The sequence below is a fragment of the Saccostrea cucullata genome, unplaced genomic scaffold (assembly GCF_032062105.1).
Source record: "Saccostrea cucullata isolate Sc308-1 unplaced genomic scaffold, CSIRO_AGI_Scuc_v1 ctg2459, whole genome shotgun sequence".
NCBI lineage: Eukaryota > Metazoa > Mollusca > Bivalvia > Ostreida > Ostreidae > Saccostrea > Saccostrea cuccullata.
In genome coordinates, this window is record NW_026918221.1 from 84,802 (window position 1) to 97,083 (window position 12,282).

Below are 12,282 nucleotides of genomic sequence, written 5' to 3' on the forward strand. Positions count from 1 at the left end.
AAAATACAAGAAAATATAGAATCCATGATTCATATTCCCTCACCAATTTCTACATGTTAGATAGGAGCAGCCAAAAAAGTCTTAAACGACAATTTAGAAATATTTCAACTGTTATGCTTACGATAAAAGGACTAAATCATTACTTACCTTTCGTAAAAGACGTTGTAAAATATCGTAAAAACTTCGTATTATTTTCTATCTTTCCTATAAGATTATTTGATATGTTTATTTAGTGGAATTTGAGAATTAGCATGTTGTAAAGATGATGTGAAGTAATATTATAAGTATGTTGCATTGTAAGATTTTTTGTCCTTAGGGAGCATACACATGTTTTACTATTTGACGATAAGTGGTGTCATAATTGATGAGGAGGAGGAAAGGAATAATTATTAATTAAATTTGGGGAGGCGGAGAGAAATACAAAAGATAAGACACTGTTAAATGATAAGGTGTGGAGAGAAACAAAGGAGTAGATACTGTTTAATGATAAGGTGGGGAGAGAAAAGAAGGATGAGACACTATGAAATGATAAGGTGTGGAGAGAAACAAAGGAAAAGACACTGTTTATAATAAGGTGGAAAGAGAAACAAAAGATTCAATGAAAAGGTAGCGAAAGAAACGTAGGGTAAGACACTGTTTCATTATAAAGTGGAGAAAGAATCGAGAGTTGTCCATGTTTAATGATGAGGTGGGGAGAAAAACAAAGACAAAAATGTGATTTTTGAGACTCCTCAGATCGTGAAGATAACTACCGGCACACCTTTTTAACGGTACGTATCCTCACCCTCTGAAGACACTCAAATATCACATTTTTTGTCTTTGAAAAAAAAAAACTAGTTTTTTAATATTCATGAATTTACAATCTCAAACTCAAATTAATTAAATAAGTATTTAAAAAAAAAAGTTTCCTAGGTTGCGAATATTAATTGCGGTGGATTGATTTCAAACTTATGAATCGCGAACGAACAATGAAGTGAACAAAAGTGTTTTTACAGTATATAATTATGCCATGGCTCTGTCATTCAGTAAATTTCTGCAAATTCACAATTTTAACAAATTACAAGTGAACCTTCAAATATGCGGACACAAGATATCGGGACTTCAGTATCCGGGCGATTTTTCATTGGAATTGAATTCTTTAACGTTATTTTGTCGTGTTAAGTTGGTAATTCAGGTATCCGGAAGTTTCACATATCCGGACACATTGTTTAGGAACCAAAGCGTCCAGATAAATGAGGCTCCACTGAAAGCTTATAGCATGCAATTTTTTATTTCCATCAGGCCCATATTAAAATAGACCGAAAGAACAAAAGTCAGAAAGTACAATATATGGCCTATGAATTTCTTGAAATAAAGCATCGTTTTAATTAAAACTATTTGTGGTTTTCCTATCTACTCAACTTCGTCAATGCAGGAATGGGAAGTTTTAGTCAAACCGGATGTTGGCTTTTGTATCGTAACGGCCAAAACCTATAAAGGTTTTGAGTTTTCCGGAATATTTCACCGATTTTACAGATTCATTTTAAAATTTTAGGTGGGGCGCATTCCTCTCGAAATTTACTCTTCATGATACATGTATTTAAGAAATAAGGTATCATTTTTTGAGTTTTATGGAGATGTAAAACGGGTTGGTCACGTGATCAAATCCCATAAAGCCCGAAGGGCTTTATGGAAGATTTGATCATGTGCCAACCCGTTTTACATCTCAATAAAACTCAAAAAATGATACCTTATTACTTATATTTACATTTGTGACTTATTCGTACTTTATATTTGCCTGATTGTTACTTTTAACGTGTGAAATGCGTTAATTTTTCAAACTCAACGGCATGTATGTTATCCACTAAACGCGCGTCGACCCTTTATGACGTCACAGAGAAATTACGTCGAACGTTTATCCAAACGCACATCTATGACCTCTTGACCCCATACCTGTATTTACACAGTTATAAAAACGCTTGCCTTCAGTAGTGTTATATAAAGGAAAACATTTGCAAATGTAAATATATACATATACAGTAAAACTCTTTAAGTACACTCCTTGTAAGTAGACAACGGGGAAATTAATCTTTATAGTCCACCTATGTTTGCTATATAAAACCAACAAGAGTGTGTCAATATACAAATTTATTGCTTTGCATCAGATACATGTACATGGAAGTTAGCAGCTATATCACCATGGTAACACATGAAACATTTCCTGACTAGATATGACAAATAATGGGTAAAAGCCGAAAAGTCATCCATTTCAAATTTAGTTCCATTTCTTTTCATTAATAAACTCAAAATGTTTAACATAAAAATGCCTTTATTTATTTGTGTAGTGCTAAAATATTTTATTTCATTTTTTCCTCTTTAATCTGGCGTTGCAAATGTTAAGTAGAAACAAAATGGAATGTCAGTGTTCATTAAAATGGAATGATTACAATGGATATACAGAGAAAAAAAATTGTCAACAGGAAAGCAGGTGTATAATTAACAAAAGCCTGGGCAGGGTTCAAACCATGCCCTGCCCTGGCCTAGTGGTCAATTTGTCACAACACAAAGATTCTCTCTTTGTCTGAATTAAAACAAGAGGCCCAAGGGCCACATCGTTCACCTGAGCACATCGACTAGGAAAAAGCACATATCAGATCAAAACTGAAAGTTTACTGGGGGGGAGGGGTTCAACCCCCCTGGGTGTCCTGATTTGAACAAAGTAGAATCTACACTACCTGAGGATGTTTCCATATAAATAGAAAAATATCACTAATCATGCCTATGAAGTACTTGAAAAGAAGATTTTAAAAGGTTTCCCTATATATCCCCATGTAAAACTTTGGTCAGCCATTTTGGGCCCACCCTAGCCCCAGGGGTCATGATTTGAACAAGCTTGAATCTACACTAACTGAGGATGATTCTACATAAGATTCGTCTTTCCTGGCCCAATGGTTCTTGAGAAGAAGATTTTAAAAGATTTTTCCTATATATTCCTATGTAAAACTTTGGTCGGCCATTTTGGCCACACCCTAGACCCGGGGTCATGATTTGAACAAACTTGAATCTACACTACCTGTGGATGATTCCACAAGAGTTTCATCTTTCCTGGCCCAGTGCTTCTTGAGAAGAAGATTTTTAAAGATTTTTCCTATATATTCCTATGTAAAACTTTGGTCGGCCATTTTGGCCCCACCTTAGCCCCTGGGGTCATGATTTGAACAAACTTGAATCTTCACTACCCGAGAATGATTCCACATGAGTTTCATCTTTCCTGGCCCAGTGCTTCCTGAGAAGAAGATTCTTAAAGATTTTTCTATATATTCCTATGTAAAACTTTGGTTAGCCATTTTGGCCCCACCTTAGCCCCTGGAGTCATGATTTAAACAAACTTGAATCTACACTAACTGAGGATGACTCCACATAAGTTTCATCTTTCCTGGCCCAGTGCTTCTTCAGAAGAAGATTCTTAAAGATTTTTCCTATATATTCCAATGTAAAACTTTGGTTAGCCATATTGGCCCCACCCTAGACCCGGGGGTCATGATTTGAACAAACTTGAATCTACACTTCCTGAGGATGAATCCACAAGAGTTTCATCTTTCCTGGCAATGGTTCTTGAGAAGAAGAGTTTTAAAGATTTTTCCTATATATTCCTATGTAAAACTTTGGTCGGCCATTTTGGCCACACCCTAGCCCCGGGGTCATGATTTGAACAAACTTTAATCTACACTACCTGAGGATGATTCCACATGAGTTTCATCTTTCCTGACCCAGTGGTTCTTAAGAAGAAGATTTTTTTTAAATGCTATTAATTTTTCACTAATTCATAAATATCTCCCCTTGGAGAGGGCGTGGCCCTTTATTTGAACAAACTTGAATCCCCTTGACCAAAGGATACTTTGTGCCAAGTTAAGTTGAAATTGGCCCAGTGGTTCTTGAGAAGAAGATTAATATGTGAAAAGTTTACAACAACGCCAACGACAACGACAACGACGACGACTACGACAGACAACGGACAAATTTTGATCAGAAAAGCTCACTTGAGCCTTCGGTTCAGGTGAGCTAAAAAGGAATAAATTCTGGAAATAATCACAACCATTCAACTGATCACGGAATCTTGTAGTAAATTATAAAACAAGTAAAAATATCTCTACAGCATCAGATGTCTTACACCATAAACTGACCTATAGCAGAGAGAGATAAAAATACAGGAATAATGGTACATATATAAATATTACTAATATCAACAGTTAGAATTGGTAAAAATTTTAATAAGTTCAAGTTAAAAAAAACCCAACAACCTCTACATGAACTTGGTATAATACAAAATTGAAAACCATGAAACGGTGTGCTATGGAATGAAATAAGGATAACATATATCTGCTGAGGATGAATGAAATGTTGGCTTTCCTTTATATATGATAAGTGTGCATACTTGTATCATGGCCTCTCCATCACAAACTTGTTCAACTGTTAACCAATTTTTATGGAATATAATCATATAAAACCTTATTTCTGTACAAAATTTACATTATATCAACAGCATACCTCTATTTACACTGAATTTCTTGCGATTGATCACACATGCACCAACAATAGATGCTTTGTTCAATGACTTCTGTTCAATGTTTAAAGCTTTATAAGCATTTTAAAAAGTTTTTTACCACGATGATTAGATGACTAAAAAATTTTAAGTGAAAACTACACCTCCAACATGGACTTTAAGTTACGAGGAAAATTAAGGATTAAGAAAAAAATTTTACTTTCTAAACATGGTTAAATGCCCTCGAATTGTTTTTACCACCACCACCACCCCCCCCCCCCCAAAAAAAAATTATAGAAAAAAAAATTAAACTGAAAACAAAAAATATCTTTCTTATCCAATGGGTAATTTACAAATTATCATACCTTTAAAATCTAGCTACTTTCATTTTTGCAATCTATGTAGATATACATGTAATTGAAGTTACCTTCGGAAAATATTAAATGTACACATCATAAATTATTAAATTTCTGCACATTAATTTTCTTAATAATATCGAAGTATCACATAAAAAATATTTTACCAAAAATATATTTCCTAATTTGTCAAAACATAAAAAACAACAGTAACATGATACCGGTATGATATAATTTAACACTGCACTTCTACAATCAGCTGACGTTGAAATCCTGATTTTCTTCACTATACGGAATCCCAATCATTAATAAAATCACAGTCTCTCGCAGTACACCCGTACTAAAAAATTTTCCTCTGATAAAAAATGAAATCATTTGTAAAATTCTATTTACTTTCACTTTCATTTTCCGTTATGAAGTTGAGATTCAATATTCCTAAGTGTTTTTGATGCTTTGGTTTCTCCTTGGGGGTATTCTCACCAGCATCTTGAGCGAAAAATTTCATTTCATCTCTGAAGGACATCCGATCAGAAGCAGGTTTTTTGGAAAAGGCATTTCCACTCTGAGCCTCCTTCTGGGCCATGATCCTACTCCTAGGATCACGATACACTTCCTGTGATCCTACAACCGTAGGAGTTATTTCTGCTGTTTTGTAGGATACATGATTTTGCTGTGGGGTGCCACTTGAATCAAAAACATTGTCCTGGGGGGCATGATCGGGGGTGGGTGGCTGACCGTATGGAGAATGGGGTTCGTTCTGATCAGATGTGGTTGACCGATATGAGGACTGGGATGCATAAGGAGTCCTATCACTCTCACTGCCTACACTGTATGTGTTACGGGTCTCTAATTGTGTGATAAATGACACTGATTTCTTAGGAACAGTTTCTGGCACATATCTCATGTTAGAATTGTTATTGTTCATGTTACGGAAGCCGTTTTGTATTTCTGGGTTCCTCTCGTTTTGTCTGTTCATGTTGTGGACGTCGTAAGAGGAGCCCCTGACGGGGGGAGCAGGTGCCCCGTATTGGGAGTGGGCCGTTATGTTGGCGTACTGTTGGTTATAACCCTGGGGCTGACTTTGTAGTCTGAGTGCCTCCAGACGCTGTGTCTCCTCTCTCACGCGGAGTTCCTGGTCACGCTTCTCTTGCTCGCGTCTCTCGCGCATTTCTTTTTCCCGTCGCTGATGTTCCTCCTGCCTCTTGTTGATATTTCATTAAGGATTGAACAAAGTGATTAAGTTACTATAGTATAGCAAAAAATATGTTTGTTAAAGAATTCCATTGATCTTGCTGTAACTTGTATTATACCATACAATTTCAAACGGAAGTACTCAGTACCTCAAAAATTCGGTTATTACTTTCAACTTCAATACTAGGGCCTAGTATGATATAAAAAATTAGTATACCTAACTTAGTTTACTAAAAAAAAGAACAAAAGGTAAGGAGTTTAAATTTTATTCCTTTATTAACCCTTCTCCAAATTTTAAATACTTAAGATTGTGAGATATCAGTTTGTTTCTATTTCAGAGATCATAAAGCATGGTAGTAATATATGATAAAATTACTTTTATTTATGTCGTCGGTACTTACGGTCAGCATCTGAAGTGAATTTTAAAATCACATTCCTTTCTTTTATTAAAAATTACGATTTAATAATGCTTTGACAATAATAGCATTTGAAATGTTTCCGTGTTGTTACTAGTATTTAATGGTTCTGTCTTTTAGTGAAATGCTGATTAGTCCACTATCTCTGCTTGTCTCATTTTTCTAACGTAATTGAACTAACTCTACAGTACTTATAGTTAAATATCACCTTCTTGTACTTTTATTGTAAATTTGTATGTTGACCCCTTTCTTTTCAGAACATCGATTCTAGTTATTGACAATTCAAACTTGGTATATATCAAAACTTTTCACATCAGAGTTATGATCACTTAAAGTTGGCTTCCTTTTAAAATACGATGAAATTGCTTGTCACAGAGCCCTGTAGAATTCAGGGGCCCGTCCTACAAAAGAACAAACCACTAACACCAATAACTTAAGAGGATTGTAAAATTTTGCAAAATGAATGATTCTGTTTAAAATTGCTGGTGTAAAAACATCTCACTACACTCTTTCTTAGCGATATAAATCGTTTTCAATATAAATATGCAGAATTAAGGTTTGGATTTAGTCTTCTATTTTTGGAAAAAACGGGCCCCTGACCTGTATACCCTCACTAGCAACCTTGTCAATGCTGCCTTTGTACAAAGGTCCAAATTCTCGGAGACTCTAAATACTTTCAAGTCTACCTTAAGGTAGTCCGATCCTCAGGTTTATAAAATTAGCAGTTAAGTAATCAAAAGTACTCATAAAAGTATCTCTGAATCCACAAAGTTATTTAAATTTATCCACAGGATTTCTTAAAAGTTAAAAATTAAAGTTAATCATATTATTTAGGGAAAAATGCCAAATCTCCAATGTTTTTGCAGAAAAAAAAGAATTGAAATATCAGCAATGCATTTTCTAATTGAAAATTGATCAACTAAATATTTTAGGTTTAAAAAACGATAGGTATCCAGGCATTCAGAGAAATTGCCATGATTTTTATACTTATTTGGTATTTTTTGTCTTCTATTTCTGTCATATATTCTATAATACATAGTGTAAAAGGCTTTTGCTATCATTGCAAGACACCACAAATCACTCTTTAAATCATATTATGCTAATAAGCATTAGTATCTAAGGCTGGATTCAAGAAAATCTTGTTTCTCTAAAATTGTATTAATTTTTTCCCTTTTATAGGGTATAAAAGTCAACTTTTACAAGACCTTCTCCAAGACTTCCAAAAACCTTGAATTTTATAAAGATGAATAAAATGAAAATTGTTGCATGAAAAATTTCACTTTCAAGCTTCATTTTGATGCATTTTAAATAATATATAAATATTTGGAGTTATCCTTCCTGGCTGATGATCGGATATCCTTAAAGAATGTGATATTTGTCATCATTAAAATGAACCAAAATTTACTCCTTTTCATATACAGTAAAACACATTTAGTAAAAATATTTTAACGCTTTGTAGGTAGACAACAGGAAATCTTTATATCCCTGTTATGTCTGCTAAAAAAAGAACAAGATTGTGTCAATATACAAATTTATTGCTTTGCATCAGATACATGTGTATGCAAGTTAGCAGCTATATCACCATGGTAACACATGAAACATTTCCTGACTAGATGTGACAAATAATGGGTAAAAGCCGAAAAGTCACCCATTTTTAATTTAGTTCCCTTTCTTTTCTTTAATAAGTTTAAATTTTCAACATAAAAATGCCTTCCTTTGTTTGTGTAGTGCTGAAATATTTTATTTTATTATTTCCTCTTTAATCTGGCGTGCAAATGTTAAGTAGAAACAAAATGGAATGTCAGTGTTCATTAAAATGGAATGATAACAATGGAAATACAGAGAAAAAAAATTGTCAACAGGAAAGCAGGTGTAAAATTAACAAAAGCCTGGGCAGGATTCAAACCATGCCCAGCCCTGGCCTAGCGGTCAATTTGTCACAACACAAAGATTCTCTCTCTATCTGAATTAAAAATAAGGAATCTATACTGGAAATAATCACAACCATTCAACTTATCACGGAATCTTGTAGTAAATTATAAAACATGTCAAAATATCTCTACAGCATCAGATGTCTTACACCATAAAATGACCTCTAGCATAGAGAGATAAAAATACAGGAATATTGGTATATATATAAATATTACTAATATCAACAGTTAGAATTGGTAAAAATCTTAATAAGTTCAAGTTAAAAAAAATCAACAACCTCTACATTAATTTTGTATAATATAAAAATGAAAACCATGAAACTGTTTGCTATGGAATGGAATAATGATTACATATAGCTGGTGTCAATGAACGAATGTTGGCTTTCCTGTATATAATGAACAATGAGTGTGCATACTTGTATCATGGTTTCTCCATCATAAACTTGTTCAACTGCTAACCTATTTTTTATGGAATATATAATCATATAAAACCTTATTTCTGTACAAAATTTACATTTTATCAACAGCATGTCTCTATTTACACTGAATTTCTTGCGATTGATCACCCATGCACCAACAATAGATGCTTTGTTCAATGACTCCTGTTCAATGTTTTCAGCTTTATAAGCACTTTAAAATGTTTTTACCTCGATGATTAGATGACTAAAAAATTTTGAGTGAAATCTAAACCTCCAACATGGACTTAAAGTTATAATGAAAATTAAGGATTAAGAAAATTTTTACTTTCTAAACATGGTTAAATGCCCTCTAATTGTTTTTACCACCACCCCCCAACAAAAAAAAATTATAGAAAAAAAACTAAACTGAATTAAAAAAAATCTTTCTTATGCAATGGCTAATTTACAAATTATCATACCTTTAAAATCTAGCTACTTTCATTTTTGCAATCTATGTAGATATACATGTAATTGAAGTTACCTGCGGAAAATATTAAATGTACACATTATAAAATTATTAAATTTCTGCACATTAATTTTCTTAGTAATATCGAAGTATCACATAAAAAATAATTTAGCAAAAATATACTTCCTAATTTGTCAAAACATAAAAAATAACAGTAACATGATACCGGTATGATATAATTTAACACTGCACTTCAACGGTCTGCTGACGATGAAATCCTGATTTTCTTCACTCTATGGAATCCCAATCAATAATTAAAATCATGGTCTCCCCTAAGTACACCCGTACTCAACAACTTTTCTCTGATAAATACATGAAATCATTTGTAAAATTCTATTTACTATCACTTTCATTTTCCGTTATGAAGTTGAGATTCAATATTCCTAAGTGTTTTTGATGCTTTGGGTTTCTCCTTGGGGGTATTCTCACCAGCTTCTTGAGCGAAAAATTTCATTTTATCTCTGAAGGACATCCGATCAGAAGCGGGTTTCTTAGAGAAAGCATTACCACTCTGGGCCTCCTTCTGGGCCATAATCCTGCTCCTAGGATCACGATACACTTCCTGTGATCCTACAACCGTAGGAGTTATTTCTGCTGTTTTGTAGGATACATGATTTTGCTGTGGGGTGCCACTTGAATCAAAAACATTGTCCTGGGGGGCATGATCGGGGGTGGGTGGCTGACCGTATGGAGAATGGGGTTCGTTCTGATCAGATGTGGATGACCGATATGAGGACTGGGATGCATAAGGAGTCCTATCACTCTCACTGCCTACACTGTATGTGTTACGGGTCTCTAATTGTGTGTTAAATGACACTGATTTCTTAGGAACAGTTTCTGGCACATATCTCATATTAGAATTGTTATTGTTCATGTTACGGAAGCCGTTTTGTATTTCTGGGTTCCTCTCGTTCTGTCTGTTCATGTTGTGGACGTCGTAAGAAGAGCCCCTGACGGGGGGAGCAGGTGCCCCGTACTGGGAGTGGGCCGGTAGGTTGGCGTACTGTTGGTTATAACCCTGAGGCTGACTTTGTAGTCTGAGTGCCTCCAGACGCTGTGTCTCCTCTCTCACGCGGAGTTCCTGGTCCCGCTTTTCTTGCTCACGTCTCTCACGCTCCCGCATTTCTATTTCCCGTCGCTGATGTTCTTCCTGTCTTTGTCGTGCCTCCGCTCGGAGCCGTGCTTCTTCCTGTTCTCGCTGGGCCTCCAGCTCTCGTAATCTTTCTCTTTCCTGAAATAAAAAAAAAAATCTTTTAAGGACCCTCATCAAAAACTCCAGATTCTGAATGTGTACAGTATTTCTTCAGTACATATTGACTTCTATTAATACATTTTAGTTTTCACTGCATTACTAGGATTCTCATACAGAAACAAGAGATGTTCATAAAACACTTATGCCCCTTCCCCCCCCCCCAAATTAGAATTGTTCCAACTCCAAATAGGCATAACTCTGTCAAATATGGCGATCATACCCAAAACAGAACTTGACCTAAATATCTATCTGATTAATCTGTATACTAAATTTCATTTCAGGATAGGCGACTTCTCTCTCTGAAGAAAATAAAGGAAAATAAAGAAACTCGACAAAATAGGATGTAAACAATAAGCAAATTGCATGGATTGCATTCGAATGGGAATAACTAATCTTCTAATGTGGTATTTAAGATCGTTAAAGCTGATTTCAGTCGCAAATACCAAATTAAAAGATACTCTGAACATCTATTTTCATTTCTGTGTTTCATTTCATTTCAGAGTAACTCCTCACCATTTCTTTCCGTCTTTGTTCCTCCTCTTGTTTTTTCTTCTTTAATTTCTCCTCCTCCATCAACATCACCCTCTTTTGCTCCTCGTAATCTTGCCTCTGCTTCTCTCGGATATCCTGGAACAATATAAACACAGTACATAAATGATGAAGCCATCATAAATGGTCACTTTTCATATATTTATACACTATGTCATAATCAATTTTTTGCATCTTCCATATAATAGGTATTTTTTTTATCATGATCAATTAATATCATTATGATCATAGTTTCTGTATATTCTATCTACACCTTTAACTCTGGTATTTCTCCTGTTCACGTTATATTCGTTCCTGCCTCTATATATGATTATTTTTATCCTGCAACTACCCCTTGCATTGCCCTAATATAGCCTTGTGCATGTGTTCCGACATTCTAAAAGCATTGTGACGTCATGTATATTGCAATATTTATGCCGTGGCGTCATAGTTTTCACGGCAGAGATGTGCCTAAATCTGTCGAAAATAGCTAGTTTTTGACGTTCAAATGTAAAAAATATGTTGCAGGATAAACAAAATTCCATGATAACTGTCTTGAAATATAAGTCGAAAGCGTAAGAGAGCTCAGCAAGCCTCGCCCTTTATCACATTTACTTACCCTCGCCCAAATATTGCTTATATTTCAAGACAGTAACCAAATTATATATATATTCTATTTACACCTACCCTCTGTTTACGCTGGTATTCTTCCTGTTCACGTAATTTTCGTTCCTGCCTTTTTTGCAGTCTTTGTTGTCTCTCCTCTCTCTCCAACTCAAAAATTTCCAGCTTTCTCTCCAGCCTGTGAAACATACGTCGTAACATATCATCAGCTGATTAACTTATTCATCATAAAAGAGATCAAATCTTTTCATGCAAGGCAATAAAATCATTTTTTTGTTGATCAACATACTATAGAAGGACTTATCTTACAAGGAATTGTGTAAAATCAATTAATGCCTGACTATATCTCTATTTGCTTGTGTTGCTGAAAACAAAGTCAGTGCAATACAAGAGGCCCACGGGCCTTATAGGTCACCTGAGTTTCATGTAACAACTTTCCAGCGATTGTATTTGGTTCGTGTTTTAATCCAAAAGCCATGAAATTCACAAATTTTGAAAGAGGCACCATTGCTTATCAAAGGGCAGATTTCAAAGCATT

At 34.7% G+C, this 12,282-nt stretch overlaps 1 protein-coding gene across 4 annotated transcripts in view; it reads right to left on the reverse strand.

The window, feature by feature from the left end:
* The window catches only part of LOC134259457 (afadin-like), an 86,177-nt gene that overhangs the window by 35,356 nt on the left and 38,539 nt on the right, over positions 1 to 12,282 (reverse strand). The window contains exons 25-27 of one of the 4 annotated variants that reach the window (XM_062742042.1): positions 11,808 to 11,922; positions 11,106 to 11,219; positions 9,258 to 10,571 (exon numbers count right to left, since the gene is read on the reverse strand). In XM_062742042.1, the coding sequence (XP_062598026.1) occupies positions 9,690 to 10,571; positions 11,106 to 11,219; positions 11,808 to 11,922 (1,111 nt within the window). In that variant the 3' untranslated portion in view covers positions 9,258 to 9,689. Of the gene's footprint in view, positions 1 to 9,257; positions 10,572 to 11,098; positions 11,220 to 11,807; positions 11,923 to 12,282 lie in introns of those variants that run through there. The other 3 variants (XM_062742038.1, XM_062742055.1, XM_062742047.1) reach the window with 3 other exon arrangements.